Source organism: Mixophyes fleayi, chromosome 2, assembly GCF_038048845.1.
Source record: "Mixophyes fleayi isolate aMixFle1 chromosome 2, aMixFle1.hap1, whole genome shotgun sequence".
NCBI lineage: Eukaryota > Metazoa > Chordata > Amphibia > Anura > Limnodynastidae > Mixophyes > Mixophyes fleayi.
In genome coordinates this window covers 268,515,425-268,539,598 of record NC_134403.1, presented here as the reverse complement: position 1 = coordinate 268,539,598, position 24,174 = coordinate 268,515,425, and the positions used below count along the sequence as shown (strand labels likewise).

Sequence of the window (24,174 nt, the reverse complement as noted above, 5' to 3'; positions counted from 1 at the left end):
ATCGCTAGGCCTGTCCGTAGCCATATCCCTAGCCCTATAATTATACTGTCTACATTTAAATAGTCTACCTAATCATACTGTCCACCATGTGAATTGGTGACCTAATAATACTGTTGACACCTTAATTGTCGACTGTTACACAAGCTGATAGACCAAGGCCTAAATGTCATAAAGTGCAAGATGGAATTGTAGTTGGAAATATGTTAAAAAGGACATGCACAGTTTAACAAACCAAGCACTTCAGCGACAAGGACTGACACTTTGTAGCTGAAGTGCTTGGTTTGTTTGGGCCCCCACAAAACAAGCTACAAATGGGCTTAAGGGTGGTAAACTAACAGTGCTGTCAATTAGCTCTACAGTGGCAAGATGTGGTTGTCATCATCCTCAGCCTCATCCTCACCCTCATCAGTCTGTACATCATCCTCACACAATATTAATTCTTCCCCGCTGGAGGCAACCTTTACAGAGTTTCTGTACTTTGATGTAATTAAACTCTTTCTGAGTATACACTAGAGGGTGGGCAGCTTAGGTATTGCAAAGCAAGTTTGTACATGAGTCTTCAAATTGCATTTTTTTCTTCCCGGTATGTAAAGAAACAGTCTGACCTTTCTATTTGCATGCTGTCATTAGAATAATCCTCTATCATTCTTTGGATGTTGATGGTAGGATCAAGTGGCGTAATGTCAGAGGTGTCATAATTTTTGGGCAATTATTTTAGACTAGACCAGATGTCAAAATATTCTGCTGACTCATCTGCATAATCCCTGGGTCTTTTGGAAAAGTTAAGCTTTTCCTAAGAGCAGTGGCCTGAAAAACTGAAGGAGGAGATGTTGTGTCATTTACCACTTGAGCGGTCAACTTGTTCACCAGGACCTCATTGCATCTCTTGAGATATAGTGATCCTATTTCAAGATCTTGATAACGCTTGGATCCTGGTGAAGCGAATAAAGTACTTGATCTACAAGTCTGACATACTTAGCGGAATTGCTTTGTTTCATCTCCTTCAATTTCTCAAGCTGCTTTTCCAAAAGTGTAATTAAGGGAATCACTTAGCTCAAGTTAGCAGTGTCTGAACTCACTTCACATGTGACTACTTCAAATGATATTAGCAACTTGCACAACACAGAAAGTTTTCACCACTGCAAAGTACATTCCCCCTTCTTACCCAATGTCATGCCTTGTGGAGTATGCGTGGATGGCTATTCACTGTTCCTCCATCCTCATAAGCTTATAAAGGGTGGAATTCCACCTTGTTACCACTTCTTGCTTCAATTGGTGGCGGGGCAAATTAAATTCTTCTTGTAGCTGCTGCAATCTCCTACGAGCTGTTGCAGAATGCCGAAAATGACCTGAAATTTTTCTGGCCACAGACACTGTCTCCTGCCCGTCCCTGTCATTTTTCAAAAAGCTCTGTACCACCAAGTTGATTGCGTGAGCAAAACAGGGAATGTGATTGAATTCACCCAGCTGTAATGCTCTCACAATATTGGTGGCATTATCAGAAATTGCATAAACTCAGGAGAGTCCAAGCGGGATTAGCTATGTTGCATTGACATCCCTTTAGTCTTTCAAACAGTTTGTTAGCAGTATGCCTCTTAGTGAAGCCAGTGATACACAGATTAGCCTGCCACTGAAAAATCTGGAGTTGTTTGGTAGATGTTGCTGCTGCTGAAGGCGATTCTCCAACCCAGTGGGCTGTCACAGTGATATAATCTTTAGTTTGCCCAAGTCCGCTTGTCCACATATCTGTGGTTAAGTGTACAGTGGATAGAATGGCATTTTGTAGCCCAATAATTACATATTTTTGAACCTTCTAGTAGAGGTCAGGAATTGCTTTTCTAGTAAAATTGTGTCGAGATGGAATTTGGTAACGGGGACACAGGACCTCAATTAACTGTCTAAAACCAACTGCAATTGTTGATATTGGACGCAGATCTAATACTAGCATAGTCGCCATGCCGTCTGAGATCCGCTTTGCAACTGGGTGACAGCCGGCATACTTGCTTCCTCTTGCAAAGGATTGTTTAACAGTCAATTGTTGTAAACTACTAGTAGTCTTTTTCTTGGTTTGCTTCTGGGATGCAGATCCACCACCAGCAGCAGCTGCAGCTGCAGCGGGCCTAACGCTCAAGAATTCTTCAGGGGAATCCTGGATAGGGGAGAAGCCATCTAGCTTTAGCAACTTGGATACAGAACTAACTCTAATTACTAGTGAGGGAATTGATGAGAAAGGTATTGTCAGTGTAGTGTCACAAACCTCCATGCTCACACACCTGTGCTTCTGATTCCCTCTGTCTCTGTGTTAGATCAGCACTTCCTGGTTTGGGCGGTCACATGATTGTGGCTGGAAGGCGGCATATTCTGCAGTGTATATAAAGCTCACTCTGACACTCTAACAGTTGGAGAGCAACAGGTTTTCATACCCAGACTGACTCCCTGTTATGCTGTATTGCTATTGTCCTTGGTTTTCCTTGTGAATCCTTCTTGGAAAGTGCTTCTGCCTGTTAACCCCTCGTGTACCAGTCCTTGCTTCTTTTGACCTCTCTTCCTCGGATCCTGATTCTGTACTGCGCTTCTGCCTGTGTACCAGATCCCGGCCTGTTGTTAGACTTTCCTTCTGAATACTGATTTTGTACCACGCTACCGCCAGTGTACCAGTCCTCAGATAGCTGACCTGCTTTCGGATATTCATTTCTCTCTGCTGTGTTTCGCCTACTGACTGTTCAGAGGGCAGCAAACTGCGTGTTTCCGCCCGCTAAAGTCCATCCTGCCTTGTGCGGTTCTTGGTGTCTTCACCCGTTAGACTCTGCGCCTCTTTACGGTCAGTGCTAAACCAGCCTAACACGTGTATCCATCTACCCAGGGATGTCTGCGTTCAGACAACGAGACAATCGTTACATCTAGATTGCAGGTCCTGGGATCTAGCTGAGAGAATGGAGCTAGCTGATGCTGGACTGCTTGCTGTTATATTTTTTAGCAGAAGTTTCTGATTTTCCCAAAAGCTTGCCATGAACTCACTTCAAATGGTGTAACATGGATGAGGTTCCTAGATGGTTAAGGTCCCTACCTCTACTGACTGTGGCTTTACAAACGCTAAAAATGGCTAGACAACTGTTGTCAGAATTTGGGTAAAAATAATTCCACACATAAGAGGTGGACTTTTTGGTCTTATGCTCAGGCATGACAATGGCCTTCTTCTTATCACTGGCAAGAACGGATTCCACTGGTGCAAACATCATCATCATCATCAACATCCTCATTAGCGCCATCGTCAGCTACACAAATATCGCCCTCATCCTGCTGTAAATCCAAAGTGGCATCCTCAATTTGTGTATCACTTGGGTTGCTCATCCAAACATCTGCAGAAATGCTGAAAGGAGGCTTCTTTATGAGTACAGTATCAGAAAGGACAAGCTAACACATAGCACTTGTGGATAGACTCTCCTCAGAGATTTGTGTCATTTCTGCAAATGAACATACAGCTACTTCTACTGCATTATTGTTTTTTTACAGCTCAGTTTTTACACTTAAAAATATTTGGGCACCTCTTTTTGAGTCAGAATGACAAGGTCTTGCATCGTCATGACTGACCTTACAAGAAGATGCCTCACTGACAGTATCAGATCTAGCAATCATACTGAAAGGCAAAGGTCTTCTTTCCTTCCAGTGCGTGTGTAGAATGGCATGTTTATGTTTTCTGCAGTTAATTTTGTCTTGATTACAGGTATTTATTTCTTTACCAAGCTAAAATCTTTTTTTTTTTTAAAATTTGTTTTCCTGACTTAAAACCACTATGCACTTGAATAGGCTTTAGCAGATGATGTAGAGGGATTAGTATCATCATGACTGGTGCCAGCAGCTGCTTGGTGCTCCTGGTCTTCTGTGGACTGATGTGAATCCATATCGATGACACATAACAATGTGACTGGAGACTGGAGAGTGACAAGAACACGGCTACCCCTGACTCTTTGTTACTAATGGTACCGAGCAATGGCACGGAGACAAGAGCAATGTGACTGGAGAGTGACAAGAACAATGTTACTGGAGACTGGAGAGTGACAAGAACACTGCTACTCCTGTTACTGTGTGACTAATGGCACTGAGACTGGACAGTGACAAGAACCATTTGACTGGAGACTGACAAAAATGGTATTACCCCTCTTGTGTCTGTCTGAGAAATGGTGCCGGATCTCTGGCGGAGGGAGGCACTTATGGAATCCAAAACCTGCGAATTCCGACAATGTGACAATGACGCTTTGCCTCAATTTCAGTTCCGAAGAAGTGGGAAAGTACCGAGCCGGCTCGGCTCGGTACTTGGATTGGGGATGTTCAGGGGAACGCGGTTTTCGGAAAACCGAGACTGAGAAGTTGGTTTTCTGCCAATCAATATCTCATCCAAGAAAACCGCAAAAGCAAAGTGTTTTGGATTCTGGAAAAGCCTATGTCCAAACTTTTAACACAGACTTATTTATGTTTTCATTTTAAACATTACCTACTGGAAACCTTTCCATGATTGTTTTCATAGTTTCTTTAATTTAATTAGTTCAGCTCCAGAATTACATCCCCAATTTAATCGGCTAGTTTTCCTGAGTAAAGCAATACTACTTAATTGTATTTTATTAAAGATTTGAAATAGTTATAGGCCCCAAGAGCAAAAGCACACATTTCAGTTTTAAAAGTTGATTTCCCCCTGATGGTATGCCACGTCTGCACACAGACAGTAGGTATAGGGCAAAAGGTGAACTGCCAAAATCGGGGATGGAGATAACATATATTCTGTGTAACATCTATGTTTGATATCCATGCAAAATGTGTCTGTCTTGCAGAATGGGTACACACATGGTCTTGAAAGGCTGAAGAGGGAGATGGATGGTTGGGATGGACATTTATGATATTTTTTATGTATTTTTTTTACCTGTGTATTTTACTTTTGTACAACAAAATTACAGTAGAAACTTGATTCATGATTCCACTGCCACTTAGCAATGTTAGATAACTGATATATTGCTACAGAGTGTCAGGAGAGACATAGGTGACATCTCTTCTGTCCCAAAAGGGTCAGCCTCAAAAAGAGAAAGTCCCAATTTTATCATTGCTATCTAATTATCCCCAATCATAACAACGGAACCAGGTGCTGTCTGTCAGTTTGTTCCCAATGGCAAAGTAATAATACATAGTGGGCCTGATTTATTAAGGAGACCAATGCAAAAAAAAAAAGAAGTAACTTTGCACCTTGGCAATATCATGTTGCATTGGAGGGGAGGTAAATTTAAAAAGGGGGGACAGATTTATAGTTGGTGTAGGGCATGTCTTAGATCAACTTTAAATTTCAATGTAAAAATAAAGCTATAAAGTATTTGTGTGCTACATGAAAAAGCAGCCAGTATTTTCCTTACATGCAAAATAATAAACTTATTTGCAAAAACACATTGACAGTAGGGTACAAATAGACAAATTTGCACCCCTTGCATTGTAACATGGTTTGTCCAGGAACAAATTAACTTTTTTTTTTCCTTGCTCTCCTTAATGAATCAGGCCCAGTGTGTGTTTGTTATTCTGCCAGGACATTTATCTAAGTACATGGATATACTGTTAAAAATTGACAAGTGGTCAAGTATGAGTGGTATTGGACCTATGTAGGTTAGTACATCCCAAACATTGAATTTAAGGAGATTTTTTAAAGCACACATGGTAAATATTTCCATTGATATGGGGGACAATTTGTGAACTAAACATATTGGTAGAAATCAATTCCAGACATTAAACCCATTGATATGCCTGTATCAGTAGTTTTACAGTAAAGCATGTATAACTTTATAGGGGTTAAAAACAAGGTGCTGTAGCAAATAATTAGATGTTTGCTTTCATTTTTTAACTGTACCATAAAAAAATTAGCTTTAGAATATAATTTTTGCTATTAGTTGCATCACATTTTCAAAACAGCTATATTTCTGCCACTAGCTTTCATAAATGGACCCATTGTTTCTGAAACTTTATTAGTGTAAAAATTAAACAGAATATCATATTACGCAGAGCAGATATTGCATCAGGTTCTGCCCCATATGTGCACATTACCCTTCTTACGTTCACTAGACAGAGCGGTGGTAGTTATTTTAACGACACCCAGACAGAGAATGTGTCAGTCAAAATACTAATGGTCTCATCGATAAGATTTGTAAGCAATTTGGCCACACACATGGAATAGAAACTGCTCTTCGCTACAACATGAGGGTCAGTCAATTGCCTCTTATATGTAACATTGAGAATCATTGGCCAACCAACTTTAGATCGGATTTTGATCTATAAGTTTAACCCATTTTTGTGTTATTATACTTTAACTGAACAATTATTTTATTATTAGTTAGTTAGTTTTCACATAATGCACTGCTCTGAAAAAAATGAATGCATTTGTTTTTGTAACTTTATCATTGTCTAGCCAGGATAAATTTGTGAATGTATAAAATAATTACATTCACAAATTCACCCTTATGTTCCCAGCCATACATTTGACCTGTCATGCTGCAGCATTTTATATAAAGAGCACTATAAATTGAAAAATCTATTTTTATATTTCTAGCAGTAAAATGTAGTGTAAAATGTCTCTGAACTTTGTGTGATGTTAAAATGTTTATTATTATTATGTATGTATTTATTTTAACATCCTTGAGTGCAAATAATTCACTATTGAGCTATCTTTGATTTATCAATATTATTCAGATTCTACAATAGCGACTTATAACACAGAAAAATCGTTATCGTAAAAGTACAAATCTGTAAATGCTCTTTGTGATGTCACATGCCTAAATCCATGTAAATATAGTAAGTTTCACAAGGAAGCACATGGATTTACAGCCCAAGATGGCTCCATCTACAGGGATGCAAAAGTGCTCAAGAGCACCGACGTTTGCACAGAAGTGAAGAAACAAGATTGCATTTTGCGGGATTCTTTTTTTTGGATATGATTATTTAAATGGTATAAAGGGGCTTAGAGTAAGCATTTGTATCACTACAATGCAGCAAGCAAGGACTGTCCAAACAAGAGACTAAGAACATTGACTAATACCTAACACTACTGTTGCAATCGAGATGTAGTATATGACTAAATGCATCCAATAGAGAGATACATACTGTACAGAAGGTACGTCAGTATAAAAGACTAAACATGGTCAAAACTATATTCATTGTCTATACTTAATTTTAAACAACATGAATGAATATTTTTTGACTCACAACAAGCCCCGAAATATCATCTTGGAATTCTAATCAATTTGTACCTATTTAATTCATACAAAATTGTGTACTAAAATAGGTAAAAGTGATAATCAAGGCTAAACTCCTACCTATACAATCGGGATGACCACTACTCCATTCTCCATCCTCCATGCAGAACACAGAGCTGTCAAACTCTATCACAGCATTTGGACCATTGCATTCATATTTCACAGCATCCTGGAAATGGTATTCTTCTTTAACTGGATAAAAAAAGTCCATTGTGGAATGTAGCAGGAGGGGGACATTTTACAACTAAAACGAGAAATTAGAAGCATGTGTTTAAAATATGTGCAAACAAATTAAAGAGGACTTGTCATAAGGTTCCAAGTTGAGTTATATTACAATGTAGTCTGTTTCCCCTATTTCATCCATGAGAAAGGGTCAGGTGATTAGAGTACCATTAAGGCCCTGTAAATGCTCTGGTTAATGTCAGTTTGTTTAAGCTTGAGGCGATACTCTGCCTGGCCCCACTTTTCCACACTAGCAATGCTAAAACTGTAGATTATTGAGAGCACTGGTAGGATTGACCTACATGATGGGGGTTGGTACTGGAGCATCATAGCTCTGTTCATTTAGGGCCTTTTTCATTAAGGAATGTATCTGCCGATTTTGTGCGAATGATATCAAAAATAACTTTGTGCATGCCCAGAAATGGCTCATATGTTCAATTCATAGTCTTGCACAAAGGACACGTACTAAAGCCTACGATTTCAGGGAGGGAACGGGGCAGGGAAGGGGCATTTGGCTGTATTCAATGTACAGTAAGGAGTAAGATATCACAGATAAGCGTAAATATTGATAGCTTTGCAATGCATTTAAATCTATGTTTTGGTAAACAGGTTACATCCTGATTCTAAAAATAGCCTGCAAGGCTGTGTCTAAAATAGTACAAAAAGGGAGCCCTGTACACTGAAATGTATCATTCTGATGTTCTATCTGACCTGACCACTGATACCTTTAATCAGTGGAACTGTCCTTGTCAGGGCACCTGAGCGAAATAAACATCACTCTTTGCTACAAGACCTGCTTGACAACTTCTTCAATATTGCTGTAATCCTGTGACCTGCAGATTAGGCCCTAAATCTAATCTGTCCTCAGGCTGTTTCTGAGGTTTGGACCCAGCTCCTAGTACCACCGCTCTGCCGCTATCCAGCAGCTCTGACCAGTGTGATAGGCCAGAGGGGATCCATCCACAGCACCCTGCTCCATAGTAAGCAGTCAGGGGTACCAGCCCAAGTGTACCAGCACAGAAGTACACTAGCAGTGACAGTTACCAAGAAGGAACGTGGTTCTGGATGCTATAAAGGAGTCCAATGGTGGCAGCAGGCTCCTCCTACTGTGGCAGGAGGGGCATATTCGAAATAAGGAAAGGGGGCGGTGGCAAAGTAAGCCCAGCCAATTCCCAGCAACAACAGACAGGGTGGCATAGGTCGTCCATCCGGTCACAGATTTCTGGTGGCAGCAGTGAGATTTGAACCCACGACTCTAAAGAGACTGGAGAAAGAAGTGCCTGTAGTAAAGTTGTATCTGGACTGGGGAGATGGCCAGGAATTGCTAGATGTTGCCGTTATGGATGGCCTCCCAACTGATGTGATTTTGGGCAAAATGTTGGTGGTGGAATTGTGATCGCACTTCTCAACTCTATTACCCGGAGCCAAGCTGCTAAACTACAGTCTTCAGGATCTACACCTGCACATCCCAGCCCTGAGGAAAAGACCACATCTGCTAAAAAATAGCCATCACCAGCAACCACAGCTTCAGCCAGCCCAGAGGAAAAGACCACATCTGCTTTTTCTTCAGGAAACAGCCAGCCCTTTGCCTCTGGAAAGACTACATTCCCTTTCAACACAGAGGATTTTGTCCCTTCCCAACCTCATATTGAGGGGTGCCCGATGATGCTCCTGACCCTAGCAGTATGCCAGCTCCGGCGGTGAGTATAGCTGACCACAGTGACCTCCCTTTGACTGGCCCTAGTCACCCCAATATAGACTTCCCTGCAGCGTATCCTGACTTAGACGATAGTGAAGGCCGCATGGAAGAGTTCAGGGCAGTGCAGCTCTCTGATCCTTCACTGGAAGGCATGAAGCACTAGACTGACGACAGCCTTCCAGTGCTGGAGGTGGGGATTGTGACCTGGCATACAGGGTTGTTGTACCGTGTAGCTAGGAAGGTCGATGGGGATAGACCAGATGAATGTCGGATGATGTCCGGGCCTACTGTAAGTCCTGTAATGTGTGTCAGCATCTTGGATGCCCCAGTGCTCGTGCTCGCCTCAGGTCCTTGCCAATAATTGGGGAACCTTTTCAGTGAGTGGCTGTGGACATAGTATGTACCCTGACTGTGCCCAGTAGATCGGGGAAGAAATACATCCTCACCGTGGTGGACGATGCTACCCGGCATCCAGAGGCTGTAGCTCTGACCTCCATAACTGCAGAAAAGGTAGTGAATGCGCTGCTAGGAGTATTTAGCAGATTAGGGTTCCCTAGTGAGATCCTAAACGATCAAGGGACACAGTTCATGAGTGAACTGATCCAGTGTCTCTGGGCAAAGTGCGTAGTGTGGCAACTCCGTACTGCCCCCTACCGTCCCCAGACTAACAGACTGTGCGAGCAGTTCAATGGCACTCTGAAGCACGTGCTACGGGCATTTGTAACTTTGGAGGTGGGGGACTGGAATCGCTACCTGCAGCACCTCCTGTTTACTAATCCGGGGGTTTCGAAGGAGTCTACCGGTTTCTCCCCCTTTGAACTACTATATGGCCGCAGAGTCCGTGGCCCTCTTGACCTGATCCGGGAGTCTTGGAAAGGGGAGCTTCTCACCCAGGATGTCTCTGTGGTGGAGTATATGTTGAAGCTCAGAGATCGGTTAGAGAATCTCATCGGGCTAGCGCAGGCAAAACAGAAGACTTGGTATGATCAGGGAGCGCGTGCCAGAGTGTTTGAGGTATGGCAGAAGACCCTTGTTCTGATGCCCACGCTCAGAACAGGCTCCAGGCTGCCTGGGCTGGACCATACATGGTCTCAAAACGCCTGAATGACATCACTTATGTGGTAGGCGGCAGTGGACCTGCCACGTAAATATGTTGAAGGCATACCACGAGCATGTGGAGTCGGTATTAGCGGTTTGTTGCGTACCGACTGAGGAACCAGGAAGTGACCCACTACCTGACCTTCTCGCGGATGACAGAGAGGAAGGTGGTGTAGAGGAAGTAGGCTGGGATCAGCAGTTGAATGCCCGCAAGAGGGAGCAGCTTGAGGCAATGCTGTGGCCCTTTGCTACTCAGTTCAGTAGAAAGCCTGGACGGACTTCCTTGGTGATGCACCACGTGGACACTGGTGAGCAGAAGCCAGTTAGGCAACACGCGTATCAGGTCTCACCAGTGTCCAAGGAGAGTCTATACACGGAGATGTGGGGGCTGGTTGAGCTAGGTGTGATCCAGCCATTGCGCAGTCCATGTGCTTCCTTCGGTGTATTGTTTCCCACGAATGATAAGGCAACGCGGTTTTGCGTATACTACCGCCAGTTGAATAATGTGCCTATGTCTGATACCTACCCGTTGCCCTGTATTAACGCTCTTTTAGATGAGTTGGACAGAGTTCAGGGTTACCTAGAAGACAATTCCATTTTCAGTAAGATTTGGGAAGATTATCAGTGGCAAATAGGGCTGGTGTTAGGAAAGATTGGGTGGGCATGTCTGAATGTTAGGGCACAGGAGTGCCAGATGGGGATGTCAGAGCTGCAGTACCTGGGTTATCGTGTGGGGGGAGGTAGGGCTAAGCCAGAACCAGCTAAGATAGAGTCAATCCGAGACTGGCCTTGGTCCACAACCCAAAGACAAGTACTGGCCTTCTTAGGGACCTCAGGCTACCACAGACATTTCGTCCCAGACTTTAGAACTGTAGCGAAGCCCCTGACAGATCTCACTAAGATGAAACTCCCCAAAGTAGACACACTCTTTTGAGCTGGCATTTCAGTCGTTAAAGGAAGCCCTGGTTCGTGCTCCAGTACTGTTGGTGCCTAATTATGACAAGGACTTTATTGTGCAAACTGACGCATCACAGTATGGACTGGGAGCAGTACTTACCCAGGTGGGCCCAGATGGGTAGGAGCAACCTTTGGTCTATTTGAGCAGTAAACTGCTAAACCAGGAGGTGGGTTATGACAAAATTGAGAAGGAATGTTTGGTCATTGTGTGGGCAGTGAAAAAACTTCAACCTTATTTGTATGGACGACATTTTACTGTGGTGACTGATCATAATTCTTTAAAGTGGCTATGACACACCACAGGGGAAAATGGCCGTTTGTTGCGCTGGAGCTTTGCACTTCAAATTTATGACTTTGACATAATTCACAAGCAAGGAAAGGCTGACAGCAATGCGGATGGACTTTCTCGGCAGGAAGCGCCGGATCCTCCAGGTCACCTCTGGTAACCTTAGGAGACTGCGGACCAGGAGCCAAATCTTAGGTCATGGCTCGTTGGTTGCCGCATGTACAAAGGGGGACGAGCATGACTGGATCACTTATAATGGTATAAATTTATTTAAAGGAAATAGTGCAGGGTGCTTATTTATATAATTGCCAATACACTTATTTTTTATATTGTGAATATTTTGATATAGGAAATCTTCATTTCTGAGACTGGGGAGAAAATTTGTTTTCTCTGTTTTAACCTTGCTGGAGGAAATGCCATATTTCTAATGTATATATCTGATACGATAAGTCTTTGTTTAGAAAGCCATTTGTATATCTTGGTGTAAGGAAATGCCTTATTTGGGGTTTGCAACTTTTCTTGCGGAATTCTTTTTTTTGGAGGAAATGTGCATTCTGCAACTGTTTGAAGAAAGGACCCATGCTAATTAGACCTTTTGATGTGTGAGGGGCTAGCACCTGATGGCATAGGAAGATATAATTAGACTTGCTGTCAGATGTCCACTGAGTTCAAAGTAAGATGCAGGATATTACAGCAAGTCTTAATATATCACAGATAAGCAAAAATATTTTTAGCTTTGCAATGCATGTAAATCTATGTTTTGTTAAACAGGTTACATCCTGATTCTAAAAATAGCCTGTAAGGCTGTGTCTAAAATAGTACAAAAAGAGAGCCCTTGTAAACTGGGAACAAAAGGAGAGAGAAAGAAATACTAACTAGGGAAGGCACACCTCATATGTGTAGTCAGTAATAATTGTAATTAAGATTAGTATATTCCAAAATTCTTTCTTAATGGTTTACATTGCTCATAGACATGAGATGAATGAAAAAACACACATTAAAACAACATTTTATTTGTATGAATTAAAATTGTATATATTAAAAGCGAAATATTAAAACTTAGTGGTGTAAATGAGTAGCTACAGATATATGTATGTATATCTCAGGTAATCCTCTTTATAAGGCTCTTATTAGGAGTAATATAAATGGTATGATGCAAAATTTGTATAGCCAAATATAACAATGAATAATATTATCATACAAAATATACATTACATTTGATCAATCCAGCTTTTCTAATGCAAAGCAGGGGCCTGATTCATTAAGGAGCTGTTCTTTCAAAGTGGGTCAGAAGGTGTGGCTCTCTACCCGGAATATCAGGCTCGGACAACCATGTAAAAAACTGGGTCCTAGGTTTAGTGGTCCTTTTGCCATTATCAAGCAAGTGAATGCAGTGACTTTTAGATTGAAACTCCCACTCTCCCTGAAGATCCCAAATACGTTCCACTGCTCCCTACTCAAACCTGTAATTTTCTCTAGTAACATCAGACGTGTCCACCCTCGGAGGCCTCATTCGGTTAATGTGGAAGGACACCGAGAATTTGTGATACAAAAAATACTGAATTCCAAGAGAGTCCATGGGCAAATTCACTTTCTAGTCCAATGGAAGGGCTGTGGTTTGGAAGAACGTGCCTGGATTCCAAAAAACTGTCTTCATGTGGACAGACTCATTAAAAATTTCTTCAAGCAATTTCCCAGAAAACCAGGATGTCGGGGTCCTTTAATCCCTCCTCAAGAAGGGTGGGGTACTGTAAGGAGCCACGGCGGCCACGGGCAACGCCGCGACTCACTTCCTCCCACTGTGAGCGTCCCGGCCGTCTCCATGATGACCGGGGTGTCACTTCCTGTTTCTCGAGCCGGGCGCCGAGTGTACTAAGCGGTGCACACCGGCAAGTGCTGCAGCCGGGCGCATGCGCTAGTGTTATAGGCTGCGGGCTAATTAAATATTTTGGATACCATTTAATTAGTCTAAGCCTGGTAATCGTTACAGGGCTAAGCCCTGGTTGGCCAATGTCAGTATATAAAGCAGGGAGGGCTTAGCCTCCCTGCCAGTTATAGCGTTCCAGTTTCCTACTGTTGCTGACCTGCTCTGGATACTTTGATTCTGACTACCCATTGTGACCCCTGCCTGTTTCTTGGACCCTGTTTGCTTGCCTGTGACCCTGACCCTTTGGCCTGTATCTTGGATTCTGCTGTTCTGCTTGTGACCTCGACTTTTGGCGTGTTTCCTGACTACTCTTCTCGCAAGTGACCCCTTACCATTTCTACTGTCTCCTGGTTTGCAGCTGCGGTCTAGTATAACGAACCTACACTACTTGGAGTTAAGTGCTGGGGGCACCCGAGTACCTGTGAGTGCGTCTTGCTCTACGGGAAAGGCAGCTGCTATAGGTAAAGACCTCCACCAGTCTGTTCTGCAGGTTCGTTATCTAACCACTAGCAGCCTAACACATACGTGCCAATGAGAATTATGGTGTATTGATCATGGAGGGAACTTCATAAATGAGAATTCAGCTAGTATTTAGTATTTTTTTTCTCTCTCCCTTTTTTCCCAGTGAACTATGTGTCAGGCGCCGTTCCGCACGGCCGCCTGTCTGCTGACAGCGCGTCTGGTTGCATAGCAACCAGACGCATCACTTCCGGATCCCCCTGCCGTCCGACCTCTGGGTGTGATGACGCGCCCCGTTGCTAGGCAACGGGACGCTATGAAGGATTCCCGGCGGCAGGTATGACAGCGCTGCAGCGCTGATTCTGATTGGGTTACCACAGTATTTAAACCTCTTCCTGCCCTCTCACCAGTGCCAGAGTATCAGGTCTTCCTGCCTCCAACGTTTGTGTATACCAGTTGCTATATTCGTTCCTGACTATCCTCGTGCTGCTTGTGACCTTTTGACCCGGACCGTTTGACCACCCCTATTTGGATTCTGCCTTTGTACTGTTCTCCCTGAAAGTTACCGACCCGGCTAGCCTCACCATTCTTCTGGATTTCCCTTTGTACCTCTTATACCTGAACGTTGCTGACCCGGCCTGTCTGACACCTCCTTGTATCTCGCTGTGGACTCTAGGAAGGACCGCGACCTGCGTGTCCCTGCAGCGGAGTCCATACTTCCTTGCGGGGGTTCCTGGTGAATACCAGGGGCACGTTAGACTCTGCGCCTTCCTCTGAGTTGCGCCAACAACAGCAGGTACCCACTATCAGTCGTGACAGTATACTCTGGCCATGACAACGGAGGGGTCTGGTGAACCGTCTGCTCGAGACCTACTCCTGCATTTGGCTCAACGAGTGGAGCAACAAGAAGCAGCCCAAGCGCATCTCCTACAATGTGTCCAAGGGATTGCTACCCGCTTCGATACATTTCAGAATGCTTCACCCGCTACACCAGCCATAACCTCTTCTGCATCCACAGCATCCAGTGTGGTTACGGTCTCTACAGCGGCCTCCGGTTTACGCATCCCGACACCCGAAAAGTTTGACGGTGATCCCAAGAAGTGCAGGGGCTTTCTGAACCAATGTGCCATTCAATTTGAGTGCAACCCAGGGGCCTTTTCTTCAGAACGCACCAAAGTAGCCTTTCTCATCTCCCTCCTCAGTGGTCAAGCCCTTGCCTGGGCCTCACCTTTATGGGAACAAGGGGGTCCACTTCTTAATAGCTCCAACTCCTTCATTGAAGCTTTCAGAAAAGTCTTCGATGATCCCGGAAGAGTTGCTTCTGCAGCTACTAGCTTGTTAAACCTCCGCCAAGGTGACCTGTCCGTGGGGCAATACGCAGTTCAATTTCGGACCCTGGCTTCCGAGTTAAAATGGAATAACGAAGCACTGGTGGCAACCTTTTGGCAAGGTCTGGTTGACCGGATTAAGGATGAGCTAATTTCCAGAGAACTCCCGGCCGAGTTAGATTCCCTCATCTCCATGTGCATAAAGGTGGATTTGCGCTACCAAGAGCGCACGCAGGAACGCTCTCCTGGCAAACGGTTCATACCACGGCTAGCACCCCAGTTCCAAAATCCCATCCTGCCAGTGGACGAACCAATGCAAGTAGGACGCTCTAAATTATCCCTTGAAGAGAGGGAGAGACGCTTCAAACAACGCCTGTGTCTGTATTGTGGAGATCCGGGACACCTGCTAAGAGTTTGTCCCAAGAAACCGGGAAACTCTTCCTCCTAAACGGTGGCGGGGAGGCCGTTTTAGGAGAATCCACAGTTGCTCCCTATTCTAAAGAAAATTCCCCAGAATTTCAGATGGCTGTCATCTTGAGCACCCCCAAGGGTACCTTTTCCACCACGGCCTTTGTGGACTCCGGCTCCTCCGGGAACTTCATTTCGGCGGATCTAGCTTCGCAGCTCCAAATACCTTTAAACCCATTGCCTCAACCGTTATCTCTGACGGCAGTCGACGGTAGTCGTGTCACCCACGGCTCCATCTCCTCCGTGACTTCTCCTGTTCGGTTGATGGTAGGAGTACTTCATAGCGAGATGATCCAACTTTTGGTGTTGCCGAGGTCCATTAATCCCCTCATCTTGGGGCTACCGTGGCTGAGAAAGCATTCTCCTCAGATGGATTGGGACCACGCTCAAGTTATGTCGTGGGGTTCAGGATGTCGCTTTGAATGTCTGTCTAGAGTCTTGCCTTCAAAATGTCAAGTAATGGCTCATTCCGAGCTAACCCATCTTCCTGAGGCCTATATGGAATTCCAAGATGTATTCAGTAAGGTGGAAGCGGAGATCTTGCCTCCTCATCGTCCCTGGGATTGCGCTATTGTTTTATCTCCTGACCAACCCATCCCCAAAGGGCGGACCTACCCTTTATCTCGTCCAGAGACGTCAGCCATGTCTCAATATATTTCGGAAAACCTGAAACGGGGATTTATCCGCAAATCCACTTCCCCAGCGGGTGCAGGGTTTTTTTTCGTTAAGAAGAAGGATGGGTCTCTTCGGCCTTGTATTGATTATCGTCCTCTCAACCGCATCACTGTCAAAAATCGATATCCACTACCTCTCATCTCCGACCTCTTTGACAAACTCAGTGGATCTCAAATTTTTTCCAAATTAGATCTCCGTGGGGCCTATAATTTGATTCGCATCAAGAAGGGAGACGAATGGAAAACGGCCTTTAACACCAGAGATGGACATTTCGAGTACCTGGTGATGCCCTTCGGCCTCTGCAACGCCCCAGCCATCTTCCAAACCTTTGTTAACGATATCTTTCATGACCTGTTATACACTTCTGTGGTAGTGTATTTAGACGATATATTAATATTTTCTAAAGATCTGAAAACTCATCGGGAACAAGTAAAGGAGGTCTTACGTAGACTCCGGAAACATCACCTCTACTGCAAGCTGGAGAAATGTGTGTTTGAGATTAGCCAGGTACCTTTTCTTGGTTTCATTGTGTCGGGTCAAGGTCTTTGTATGGATCCCACCAAGGTGTCAGCTATTCTGGACTGGCCTCAGCCACAAGGCCTTAAAGCGATTCAAAGGTTCATTGGCTTTGCAAACTATTATCGCCAATTTATTCAGGGATTCTCCACCATTATAGCTCCCATTACAGCTTTAACCAGGAAGACTGCCAACCCCAGGGTTTGGTCCTCGGAAGCCATGTCTGCCTTCATAACGTTAAAGAAAGCATTTTCTTCAGCTCCAGTTCTGTCCCAGCCAGATCAAGAACGACCTTTCTTCTTAGAGGTAGATGCATTCCCTGTAGGCATTGGGGCGGTGCTTTTTCAAGAGTCTCCTGCTGGCTCACACAACCCGTGTGGGTTTTTCTCCAGACGATTTCTTCCAAGTGAATGTAATTATGGAATAGGGGACAAGGAGTTACTGGCCATCAAGGCGGCTCTGGAGGAATGGCGACATCTGTTGGAGGGGGCTATATTTCCTGTTACTGTGTTTACCGACCATCGGAACCTAGTGTTCATTCAAGAGGCGCGTTGCCTTAATCCTCGGCAAGCCTGCTGGGCATCCTTCTTTGCTCGATTTAACATGAAGCTCACATTCTGCCCTGGAGCCAAGAACGGACGTGCCGATGCATTATCTCGCTCATTTGACGATTCCGATCGTTTAAGACCGTTGGTTCCTCAGCATATTATTGATCCTTCTAATATTGTAGCCCTCACTAGGACCAAAACGTCCTCTCCTCCTCCAGGCCGGTCATTCGTGGAACCTCATCTCCGGCTCAAGACCCTGCAGTGGGCTCATTCATCCCGCATTGCCGGCCATGCTGGAATAAAGAAGACAACATCATTGCTTTGCCGTCGCTTCTGGTGGCCTACTGTACGTGCCGATATTTGTAAATTTATTGCTTCCTGCACTACTTGTGCTCAACACAAGACTTGTAGAAGAGTCCCGGCAGGCCTTCTTCGTCCACTCCCTATCCCCGATGCTCCTTGGGAAAGTGTGGCCATGGATTTTATCACAGACCTACCCCACAGTGCAGGGTTTAGCACTATCTGGGTGGTTATTGATCGATTTTCGAAGATGGCACATTTTATTCCTCTAACTGGACTGCCCACGGCCAGTCGTCTGGCAGATATCTTTATCAAGGAGATATTCAGATTACATGGTTGCCCGAAGGAGATCATTTCGGACCGTGGAGTCCAATTCACATCCCGTTTTTGGAGAACCTTTTGTAGGAAATTGAACATAGAATTGAAATTCTCTTCGGGATATCATCCTCAAACCAATGGACAGACGGAGCGAATCAATCAGGACCTCGAGACATTTCTTCGCTGTTTTACCTCTGACAATCAGAATAAATGGTCTCAATTCCTTCCTTGGGCGGAGTTCTCCCATAACCAACACATTCATGAGTCTACCGGATTCTCCCCATTCTTTATTGTATATGGAAGTCATCCTGTGTTTCCGGATCCTTTTCCAGTGTCCTCTTCACCGGTTCCAGCCGTAGATACTCTTTATCGGGAGTTTTCTCTCATTTGGGCTAAGACTAAGATGGCTTTACTCAAGGCTACTCAGCATCACAAAATCTTTGCAGATCGTCATCGGAGGGCAACTCCTCTCTTAAAGGTGGGAGACCAAGTATGGCTATCCACCCGGGACCTAAGACTAAAAGTTCCTTCTATGAAGATGGCTCCTCGATTTATTGGCCCGTACACCATCATGCAAGTAATTAATCCTGTATGCTTTAAATTGAAACTTCCTCCTTCTCTGAGATGTCATAATACTTTTCATGTCTCATTACTACGACCAGTGGTACTCAATAAATTCTATCGACCTCCCTGTCGTCCCCCACCAATAAAAACCTCTTCTGGAACAGAATTCGAAGTCAATCGGATCTTGGCCTCTTGCATTCTTCGTGGCAAACAGCAATTTCTTGTCCATTGGAAAGGATTTGGCCCAGAGGAGAGATCATAGGTGGACAAGCAGGACCTTCACGCTCCTAGAATTCTTAAAAGGTTCCTTCAAACAGGAGGAAAAAGAGGAGGGTATACTGTCAGGCGCCGTTCCGCAAGGCCGTCTGTCTGCTGACAGCGCGTCTGGTTGCATAGCAACCAGACGCATCACTTCTGGATCCCCCTGCCGTCCGACCTCTGGGTGTGATGACGCGCCCCGTTGCTAGGCAACGGGACGCTATGAAGGATTCCCGGCGGCAGGCATGACAGCGCTGCACGCTGATTCTGATTGGGTTACCACAGTATTTAAACCTCTTCCTGCCCTCTCACCAGTGCCAGAGTATCAGGTCTTCCTGCCTCCAGCGTTTGTGTATACCAGTTGCTGTATTCGTTCCTGACTATCCTCGTGCTGCTTGTGACCTTTTGACCCGGACCGTTTGACCACCCCTATTTGGATTCTGCCTTTGTACTGTTCTCCCTGAAAGTTACCGACCCGGCTTGCCTCACCATTCTTCTGGATTTCCCTTTGTACCTCTTCTACCTGAACGTTGCTGACCCGGCCTGTCTGACACCTCCTTGTATCTCGCTGTAGACTCTAGGAAGGACCGCGACCTGCGTGTCCCTGCAGCGGAGTCCATACTTCCTTGCGGGGGTTCCTGGTGAATACCAGGGGCACGTTAGACTCCGCGCCTTCCTCTGAGTTGCGCCAACAACAGCAGGTACCCACTATCAGTCGTGACACTATGAATCTAAACTATAGGAAGCAGCACCCTCAATAGCAGATTTTTGTAAGAATATTATTCTACTACAAGTTAGACACCACTATCTTATTTGGGCCATTCTGTGTCAATTATACGTTATATAAACTGGATTAAAGGACTCTGGTGCGGAAGATAATCCTCTTTGCCCTTGTAAACTGAAATGTATCATTCTGATGTTCCATCTGACCTGACCACTTATACCTTTAATCAGTGGAACTGTCCTTGTCAGGGCACCTGAGCGAAATAAACATCACTCTTTGCTTCAAGACCCTGCTGGACAACTTCTTCAATTTTGCTATAATCCTGAGACCCACAGATTAGACCCTAAATCTAATCATCCTCTGATTGTTTCTGAGGTTTGGACCCAGCTCTCCAGTACCACCAGTCTGCCGCTACCCAGCGGCTCTGGCTAGTGTGATAGGCCAGGGGGGATCCATCCACAGCACCCTGCTCCATAGTAAGCGGTCAGGGATACCAGCCCTAGTGCACCAGCACAGGAGTACACTAGCAGTGACATTTACCCACAAGGAACGTGGTTCTGGGCACCATAAAAGAGTCCAGTGGTGGCAGCAGGCTTCTCCTACTGCGACAGGAGGGGCATATTGGAATAACGAAAGGGGGCGGTGGCAAAGTAAGACCAGCCAATTCCCAGCAACAACAGACAGGGTGGCATAGGCGGTCCATCCTGTCACATAACTGCCATCAAATACTGATCCAGTGACTTTGGGCCTGATTCATTAAGGAAAGTTAAGCAAAAGTAAGTAAGTAAGTAAGCCAAAACCATGTTGCATTGGAGGGGGAGGTAAATTTAAAATGTGATAGCAAATTTATATTTGGGGTAGGGCATGTCCTAGATCAACTTTAAATTTCAGTGTACAAATAAGCTATCAAGTATTTGTGTGCTACATGAAAAAACAGCCAGTATTTTCCTTATATGCAAAATAATAAATTTGCACCCCTTGCATTGCAACATGGTTTTGTCCAGAAAACTTGAGTAAGAAAACTTACTCAATTTATTGCATAATTTCCCTTAATAAATCAGGCCCTTTGTCACAATATATATATATATATATATATATATATATATATATATTTATATTCTTTATTTCTGAGCATATTTTACAATAATGATATAATACTAATATACATAAAAAAGTTGATGTAATCTGCTTATTTAATTTGAACATACACTAGATGAATTTGATCTAATAAAATTAATGCATTCTTATTAAATAATGTGATTAAAGTGACAAATGTGTTGATTTCAGTATCTGAATTGCATCTGGTGCATATGCCACTGGTGCAGAGCTGCACAAATCATGAATTGCGGCCGAGTATATGCATGTAAATACACTATTTTTACGTACATTTGACTTGAATTTTTTTTTTTAAGAATATGCATCCAACTCTGCATTAGGCCCAGTGACATTTTGTATTTAATTGCATAAAATTTGTAGCACTTGATGTGGATTTTTTTTACCTTCACAATCTGGGATTGCATTACTCCAAGTTCCATCTGCAAGACACTGTCTGTAATTCTTTTTTGAAATCATTTTGTACCTGATAAACAACACATGTCATGACATTGCCAAACAACATTCATATATTTTTGTGTGTGTGTCTAATAGAGAATAAATGTCTATACTACAATATTTACAGAAGCAGGGCCAGTGGTACCATTAGGTGAACTTAGGTGGTTTTCTAAGGCACCAGGGTCTAGGGGGCACCTAAAACAATATATCTTGGTAATCACTGTGGCACCCCTACACTGAGCATTGGCCATTGACATGGAGTGGCAGCAGCTGCCAGCTTCTTACCTGTGAAGCTGTTGGCTGCTGTTCATCCATGTTTGTAATGGGCTGTGGGTGTGGCACTTGGCTATGACATCATAGACCAGCACCATACTCCCATTCTGCCTCAACTTCACACTTGATAAGGGTGCCCTGACAGAAAACGTACATTTCATTGTTTCCTATATAGTGGCACGTGAAATACATCTTTATGCTACGAAAACTTTTAAAGTTTGCATCATACACCACTTTTATTGGCAATAGCAGCACAGTGGGCAGCACGGTGGCTTAGTGGTTAGCACTTCTGTCTCACAGCACTGGGGTCATGAGTTTGATTCCCTTATCTGTGCGGAGTTTGTGTGGGTTTCCTCCGGGTGCTCTGTTTTCCTCCCACACAAAATATACTGGTAGGTTAATTGACTGCTATCAAATTGCCCTTAGTCTCTCTCGGTCTTGGGGTGTGAGGTCATCAGGACCTAGCACCAAGGCAGGCTTCAACTTTTTTTTATATAACTTGCATGGTTTCCTCTATGGTGGTCTCATTTATCACTGCTAAATGAGAAAATTTTAGATTGTAAGCTCCAATGGGACAGGGACTAATGTGAATGAGTTCTCTGTGCAGCGCTACGGAATTAGTGACGCTGTATAAATAAATAGATGAGGAAGATGATGAATAGCTGTGCCCAAGTCTCATTCAGACAAACATGCTCTCAGCATAGAGTGTGATGTAGGAAATTATGTATGGTTTTAATGGTAAATAACTTTTTATTTTATTTTTAATGGAAAACTATGAGGTAGAAATGATTATATTTCATGCACAATGAACCTTTTAATGCAATGTACTTGTTTTTTAGTTGTGAGATGTTACTTTACTTTAGTCTGAGACACTTTATCAATCTGGAAGCACCATTTCAGTTTGGGATGTTGGTAGATGGGGAATGAACTGAAAGCGATACTTTGTGTATGGATTTGCTCATACATAAAATCAGAACAGGAAATAAGAACTGTATGCAGCTCATAGAATAACAAATTTGTATGGAGAATGCAGCCTGATCAACTGATATGGCTCTGACCAACGTGTGGTACATTGTCCTCAAGTTTATTGTAGGCTACAAGTTTCTAAGGGTAGCACTGGAAACTGCAACTGTTAGTAATAACTCTTGATGTTCTTGTATTATACTGCCACTGTCATTTGTAGGTTTAATGTTGAGAGCTAACTAGTTGTTAATGACAGCTCCTGGCAATCCCCATACAAAAGAAATGGGTTCTGCAGGTTCTAGAAACTGTCAGAACAACAGGCAGACAGCTCTACTGCAGTGTTTGTTGCAATTAATGAATATTGCTATTCCCATTGTGAAGATGAACGGTTATAGGGATCAGTTTGGTTTCACTCTTTACTAAGCCATGTCTTTAATAACGACAACTGTTACTATGTCATAAGAAGAAATCAAAGGGAGTTTAATTGGCTGAAAACACCGGGGACTTAATTTAGGCAGAAGCTCCTCAACGTCAAATTGAGGGACTTACGTTCCATAGACTGTGCACAGCAGAGAGAGGCCACTAACCAACACTGAGAGAAGAGGAGACAAATTAACTGTGGTAAGGAGGGGAGATGTCACCTGCTCTGGAATGAGATTTTATTTTTTGTAATGAGTCACAACAATTCTCTTCATTAGATACCACTTTTTACGTGGTAAATACATTCACACAACTTGTTAACTGGAAGCCTATCCAAAAGATGTACTGTACTGCATATAGGTATTAGAACAACGCTCACAGAACTTGGTCAACAAAATTATTTTCTTTGCTTATTTGAAATATTCTGTCTGGATATAGTGTCAAATGATAAAGGAACAGTTTTACCCTTAGACATGTGACCCATTATTATTGTTCATGTAGCGCCACCAAATTATGCAGCGCTGTACTTGTCGTGCACATCAGTCCCTGCCCCAGTGCAGCTTACAATTTAAACATCCACACACAGGTTAATTTTGTCAGCAGCCAATTAATCTACCACTATGGATTTTCTAGGGAAGGAAACCGTGCACCTGGAGGAAATACACGCAAACAAGGGGAGAATATTCAAACTCTTACCTATATGGCTCTGATCGGGAATCAAACTCATGACCCCAGCACCCTGAGGCACCAAATCTAAAGACTGTGCTGCCATGACTCACTGGGCCTGAATCATTAAGGAAAGCAAAGCAAAAAAAAGGAGTAACTTTGCTCCTGGACAAACCATGTCACAATGCAAGGGGTGCAAATTAGTTATTTATTTTGCACATAGGTTAACTACTGGCTGCTTTATCATGTAGCACACAAATACTTGCTTTTATTTTACACTGGAATTTAAAGTAGATGTCTGTCCCCACATTTTAAATTTACATCCTCCTCCAATGCAACATGGATTTGCCAAGCTGCAAACTTACTCCTTTTGTTTGCTTTATTTTCCTTAGTACCTCAGGCTCACTGTGTGCATATAATGCAATATATTAGACTTGAATATAGCACAAATAATGTAATATATAAAACATTAAACTCACCCAGTATTACAGAAATATGTTGTCCTTGAGCCAAAATGCAGGCTTGGTGCTTCAAAATATCCATGTTCCATGTCACCGGGATATCCACATGCTCTCACTGTAAGGAAAAAAAATATTGCTTTTTAGGTTTTTTTTAACATTTGTTTGAGAACGATTTTATATAATTATGTAATTTTCAGTGCAATGTTATATACA

General features: G+C 43.5%; 1 protein-coding gene across 3 annotated transcripts in view; it reads right to left on the bottom strand.

Annotated features, from left to right (window-relative positions):
• LOC142138990 (complement component receptor 1-like protein) overlaps nt 1-24,174 on the bottom strand; it is a 114,641-nt gene that overhangs the window by 78,196 nt on the left and 12,271 nt on the right. For all 3 annotated transcript variants that reach the window (XM_075196189.1, XM_075196190.1, XM_075196191.1), the window contains exons 4-6: nt 23,980-24,076; nt 21,127-21,206; nt 7,341-7,524 (exon numbers count right to left, since the gene is read on the bottom strand). In XM_075196189.1, the coding sequence (XP_075052290.1) occupies nt 7,341-7,491 (151 nt within the window). In that variant the 5' untranslated portion in view covers nt 7,492-7,524; nt 21,127-21,206; nt 23,980-24,076. The remainder of the gene's footprint in view (nt 1-7,340; nt 7,525-21,126; nt 21,207-23,979; nt 24,077-24,174) is intronic.